The sequence below is a fragment of the Oncorhynchus masou genome, chromosome 33 (assembly GCF_036934945.1).
Source record: "Oncorhynchus masou masou isolate Uvic2021 chromosome 33, UVic_Omas_1.1, whole genome shotgun sequence".
NCBI classification, from domain to species: domain Eukaryota; kingdom Metazoa; phylum Chordata; class Actinopteri; order Salmoniformes; family Salmonidae; genus Oncorhynchus; species Oncorhynchus masou.
In genome coordinates this window covers 6,746,131-6,752,644 of record NC_088244.1, presented here as the reverse complement: position 1 = coordinate 6,752,644, position 6,514 = coordinate 6,746,131, and the positions used below count along the sequence as shown (strand labels likewise).

At 46.7% G+C, this 6,514-nt stretch overlaps 1 protein-coding gene across 1 annotated transcript; it reads left to right on the top strand.

Annotated features, from left to right (window-relative positions):
* The first annotated feature begins 1,034 nt into the window (after positions 1-1,034).
* LOC135527743 (RNA-binding protein 15-like) lies at positions 1,035-5,894 on the top strand. Its single transcript, XM_064956274.1, has one exon. The coding sequence runs from the start codon at positions 1,161-1,163 to the stop codon at positions 3,759-3,761; it is 2,601 nt and encodes an 866-aa protein (XP_064812346.1). The 5' UTR covers positions 1,035-1,160; the 3' UTR covers positions 3,762-5,894.
* The last annotated feature ends 620 nt before the right edge of the window (positions 5,895-6,514 follow it).

Genomic DNA, 6,514 nt, shown 5'->3' with positions numbered 1-6,514 from the left:
CCAAACCCTCTCCTAACCCGGACGACGCTGGGCCAATTGTGCGCCGCCCTATGGGACTCCTGATCACGGCCGGTTGTGATACAGCCCGGGATCTAACCAGTTTCTGTAGTGACACCTCTAGCACTGAGATGCAGTGCCTTAGACCGCTGCGCCACTTGGTAGCAAATATTTGTCTATGGAGATTGCATGGCCATCCGCTCGATTTTATACACCTGTCAGCAACGGGTGTGGCTGAAATAGCTGAATCCACTAATTTGAAGGTGTGTCCACATACTTTTGGTCCTGTAGTGTATGTCAATCTTGAAAAAACAAACAATGATAACCAGTTAACACATAGGCCTGCCTACTGAGTACAATCGACCCCATCCCAAGGGGAAACACTGACCAAAACTAAGGTTCATACCCTGTCACATACAGGGTGATATAGGCCTACTGAGACTGACTATTGGCTGTCTTATAAACATTTTGACCAAAAGCACTTTAAGTATATTCTGAAAAACACAACACTTACAGTAGTTAATGTATTTGCTTAAGCCGCTACTGCATGGTTTCAAGACACTAACCACTGCATGGTTTCAAGTAAGTTTTAGTATGCTACTCAGATGGCACCATCATGTGGAGAGATTGCAAAAGTACCGCTTTAGACAGAGAAAATTGGAAATTAAAAAAATATTGTCAATTTTCTAACCCCACTGAAATAGTTTTATACAATTTTTTTTTTTTTTAACTCTCACAATGCATGCCTTTTAAAAACCTAGCGCAAAATAGAATGGTGTTGTATTCCTCCTTTGTGCAGTGTTTTACAAATAATGTGTAGTACACTTTATTATGATCAATAATACTAGTTATTTAAAAACTTAGATAACTAAATATAAAACGCATGGCTGTATGCTAAACAACTTTTAACCAAAACAAATAGAGTTTCTGTCATTTCTGATTTGACTGACATCCACTGTAAACATGGTGGTTGTTTTCCACACAGTTTTCAGTCCAATCAGCTCGAAGGGGCGGGCTCTGATAGAATTCTAGACAAAATGGCGGATGTTGTTGATTTGCGGCAGGGTCAGTGATAATCGGAGTTCACCTTTTCACTGATTTACTGCAAGACATTATACAGAAATAATATAAGACAAGTCATAATCGTTGTATGCTGAGCTGCAATGAAAGGCAAAGAAAGGTCACCGATTAAAAAGCGTTCTCGGGCTTTGGATGATAACCGAGACAGGGGAGGAGGCCACCCGCCCAGCAAGAAAATGAGGGCTATCTCGGTTTCCAGTGGGAGTAATAATGGAAATAGCTCGACTAAAAGTGACGGAGGATCTACGAGAAGGAGTTTGTTGGGTGACAAGAGAGGCCGCGATTTTGATGGACATGTATCGAGTCGAACCGGTGGGAGTAACCATAGCTATCCCGTTGCTGCTGCAACCTCTACCGGTAAGAACCACAACCTGGGTTTGACACTCGATTTAGCCGCGGCAAGGACTAATGCTCGCTGCGAGCGTGTTCCGCCTCCACCTAACAACAACGAGAGTGAGTACAAAACGCTCAAAATCAGTGAACTGGGCACCCAGTTGAGCGATGAAGACATAGAAGATGGACTTTTCCACGAATTCAAAAAATTCGGGGACGTGAGTGTCAAAATAAGCCGCAGCAACGACGAGAGAATTGCGTTTGTCAACTTCAGAAAGCCCGAGGATGCCAGAGCTGCTAAACACGCACGGGGCAAGTTAGTACTTTATGACCGACCTCTGAAAATCGACGCAGTGTACATAAACAGGAGGAGAAGCCGTTCTCCAGTTGAGCGAGTTGACAGAGACCCATATGTTGGAGCCCCAGGCCACAGACACTTACACACCCAGAGACCCCTCTCCCCATCTGTGCTTGGATACAGAGACTACAGACTCCAGCAGCTGGCCCTTGGGCGCCTCCCTCCTCCCCCACCCCCTCCTTTGCCCAGAGACCTAGAGCGGGAGAGGGAGTTTGCCCTGTTTGAAGCCAGGGTGCGCCCAGGTCCAGCTTTCATTGCAGAGAGAGCTTCTGCTTTCCGAGATGAGGATTTTATCTCCCCAGAGGATGACCAAAGAGCTAACAGAACGCTGTTTCTGGGCAACTTGGACATCACTGTCACAGAGACGGACCTGAGGAGGGCGTTTGACAGGTTTGGGTTGATAACAGAGGTGGATATTAAGCCCACACGGGGACAGACCAGCACATACGGGTTTCTGAAGTTTGAGAACCTAGACATGGCCCATCGCGCCAAACTCACCATGTCTGGGAAGATAGTGGGCCGTAACCCCATAAAGATTGGCTATGGTAAGGCCACCCCCACCACACGCCTATGGGTGGGTGGGCTCGGACCCTGGGTCCCCCTAGCAGCATTGGCCAGAGAGTTTGACCGCTTTGGTACAATAAGGACCATTGACTACAGAAAGGGGGACACCTGGGCTTACATACAGTACGAGAGCCTTGACGCTGCTCAGGCTGCGTGCACTCACATGCGTGGCTTCCCTCTGGGGGGGCCCGAGAGGAGACTCAGGGTGGACTTTGCAGACACAGAGCACCACTACCAGCAGCAGTTCCTTCAGCCTCTTCCTCTACCCTCCTTCGACATGGTGGCAGAGGCTTTCATCCACCGCGCCATAGCTGAGCCCCCGAGGGACAGGGAAAGGACTCCACCGCTGCTCCACTTCAGAGAGAGAGAACTGGGTTTCCCCGGGGTCGAGTGGCCCCCCATCCCGGGTATGCGTGAGCGGGTACGGCCCGGGAGCTTTGAGCCGCTGGAGCGGGACCGGCGGCCGGGAGGGAGGGAGCCCTGGTCTCTGGAGCGAGAGCTGGCGGGGCGCGGCTGCGACCCAAGACGGAAACGACACCTTATGGATGACGGTCGCCATCTTGACGTCTCTCCTGACAGCACTGACCGCACGGCACGCCGACACCGAGGGGGTCCAACCCCAGATGGTAGCCCCAACGGGGGCCGCTTCAGTGACTCAGAGCGTACCCCTCGTGGCGGCGACGACAGACCCTCCCCTGGACGAGACCGTCGCCTCAGTCTGGAGCATCCTGGCGGGGGGGACAGGAGACTAAAGAGCCAGGGGAGTCTTGCCGAAAGAGGGGCCTCCAGCAGTGGCCTCTCATCCTCAGCAGGGGAGCGGAAACGTAAAGCCGGCGACAGCAGCAGCAAAGGACCCGGAGCTAAGAGGGATCGTTCCTCAGACCAGGGCGGCTCTAAAGGCAGTCAGTCATCCAAGCTGAGCCTGGCCTGGCACGGCATGCTCCTCCTGAAGAACAGCAACTTCCCCGCCAACATGCATCTCCTGGAGGGTCACCAGGGCGTGGCCAAGGACCTCCTCGTCGACGGCCCCACTGGGAGACAGGTTGGGGAGCTCAAGATCACCCAGCGTCTCCGCCTCGACCAGCCCAAGCTGGACGAGGTCTCCAGGCGCATCAAAGCGGCCGGCCCCGGCGGCTACGCCGTCCTCCTGGCGGTTCCCGGTTCCGGCGGCGAGGAGGTGTCGTCGACGGACCCTGCAGCTTCAACACAGCGTCCTCTCCGCAATCTGGTGTCCTACCTGAAACAGAAGCAGGCAGCCGGAGTCATCAGCCTGCCCGTTGGAGGCAGCCGGGATAAGGACCACCAGGGTGTTCTCCATGCGTTCCCTCCCTGTGAGTTCTCACAGCAGTTCATTGATGCCTCGGCTAAAGCTCTGGCCAAAACCGACGAGGACTATCTGGTGATGGTCGTGGTGCGAGGTCCATCATAACTACAATCAGATAGAGGAAGCAAAACATCAATGATATTGTAAAAAAGAAAAAAAAAACTACTATTGCATGCTGTGTGTTGCGTTCTGCCTCATGGGGTGCTACTAGAGAGTAGGGTTATGGGGAGGATAGGCTATGGCACTATTTTTCTCACCAAAATAAGTATAAAATGTCCCCCTGAAAGTCAACAAATGTGTAATTTTTGAACCCTGTTTTATAAAGGGTGTGATCATTTCTAGCCAGTATATGCAGAAACAATTCTGCTGGAATATTATAAAAGGGGGACATTCTATGAATTAAAGGAAAAATCTACTGTAATTTAAACTGAGGTATAATGGCCCCTTTTTTGTTTTCATTTAGGAAAACTTGAACCAACCGCTGTTTGTAAAAGTTGAAACTTCTCTCTAAGATTTGCTATGCTGTTAGTGTTTGGTTGTATTATGTATACGTTATACTACTTTATGCTTATTACAATCAGTTGGCGTCATTTAAAGTTAATTATATATTTTTAGCAAAACAGTCACCTCAAAACCTTTTGTTCACTAACCATTTCTTTATTCTAAATGTCACATTTTGAGAAAGATACCATCAGGCCCTGTTTTGACTGGTGTGGTGAGGCTAAAAATCATTCCGTTTGGATTTCTCATAAAAAAAATGTTTGGGGACATTAATGTTGGGATATGTCCTTACTGGCTTTCTCTAATAGATGAACATGTTCTAAACCTAGAAATCTGAATGTACCTATATGCACGGTAGGCTATCTGGTGTTCGGTTACACCTGGTGTTTTACCCTGTCTAACTGGTTCGGTTACACCTGGTGTTTTACCCTGTCTAACTGGTTCGGTTACACCTGGTGTTTTACCCTGTGTAACTGGTTCGGTTACACCTGGTGTTTTACCCTGTCTAACTGGTTCGGTTACACCTGGTGTTTTACCCTGTGTAACTGGTTTGGTTACACCTGGTGTTTTACCCTGTCTAACTGGTTCGGTTACACCTGGTGTTTTACCCTGTGTAACTGGTGTTCGGTTACACCTGGTATTTTACCCTGTCTAACCGGTTCGGTTACACCTGGTGTTTTACCCTGTCTAACCGGTTCGGTTACACCTGGTGTTTTACCCTGTCTAGCTGGTTCGGTTACACCTGGTGTTTCCTGTGTGTTCATGGAATGGTTAATGGAACACTACAAAGTGGATTGTGACAAAAATGTGTAAAGGAGGTTGAAACACCTATACATGGGTTTTAGTTGCTGAGGGTAAATTCTTAACTTGGCTGTGGTGTAGCTTTAAATACAGTGTGTTCAACCGGTTTTCAGATGTGTTTTAATGTTTAAGCAACTCTCCAGTAATATTTGGACATATTGAGAGGCTGAATGAGGAATTTAGAAGTGATTTTTGCCCAGCTAATATAGATGGGTCCACCAATGCAATGACCTGACAAACATATAGCCTACTAAGAGAGATGCTAAGGGTAGATTTTATTGTGTACGTTGTCTTTAGCACCACTTGACCCTTGGTAGTACGTCGTGACCTATAACCTTTGACCTATAATGTGTGATAAGATTACACTAGAGAAAAAAACAGACTTTTATTTGTTGGTCCGGTTTTATTCAATCAATATGCTTTGTCGCCAAGTTTGTCTGAATATGACAATATTTTAATGCTATTTGCTAACAAATTATATACAGTAAACCTAATAATCAATAAGTAAAAAGGTATTCAATATATAAACGGATCATTTAGTTTTTTTTGGGGGGGGGGGGATTGTACGTTTTATAAGTTGTAGTGCTATTATTTTGTAGGATTATTTTTTTGAATCACAGTTTTCCCCTTTGTCAGCCAACAGTTATATTTTTAAGACCTATATTTATAGCCTACTGTTGGTACCATTATATGACTATATGAAGTTTTAAGATGAGGTTGGTTTAGTTTTATCTGTTGACAAAATTGTCTGAGAAAAAAAAACATGTATTTGTCTTCCAAGTTCACTGCCTCAACTGTGGACTTTTTTATGGCTTTAAAACCTTTACAGGAAACTCTGAAGAGAAGGAAACTACTTAGTATTTGTTACATTTTCACTGAGAAGGCAGCTTTTAAGTTGTGGTGTCATTTTGTGTTGTTTAAAGTGGAATAATAGGATCCTCTCGCTTTGCTTGTGTACCTGATTTCATTGGGAAGACAAATGGAAAATCCTCTTCCCACACTCGTCTTACTGCCAAGTTGTTTAAACACTCAAAGAGAAAGTACATTTACGCACTTATTAGTCCTCTAAATATCAATAAATTGTTTCGTTTGAGGGAAACCTGTTTCTGCCCTGGAAATGAATTGAACAGAGGGAACATCTCTGACTACCACGTCTTGTGTTTCCAGACAGGAAATGGTTTATCACTTTGAATTGTTGCACAAGAGAAGGGAACCAAACACCTCTTTGCTAATTGTTAGAGACTGATGATCGCCTGTGTGTGTTCTCTTCTACACACCTTTTTAGGAGCTGTTGGTAATCTGTTTAGCTAACAGGCGCTGTTCAGAAGTTGTTGCTAATTAATAGCATACCTTTTGAACCCAGTACCTTTTTTTTTACCCCTCCAGGGCCGGGCTCCTCGTGTTAGTCCACTGCCCTAGCAGGTGAACCCAGTACACAGTGGGGCAGGAATCACAGGATCAATAGAGGAGCCGCCCACTGTGTCCGTGTCCTGCTGGTTTTCAACCACCAGCCCATGTCCTGCTGCTCAGCTGTGTGGAACAGTGGCAGGCTGACA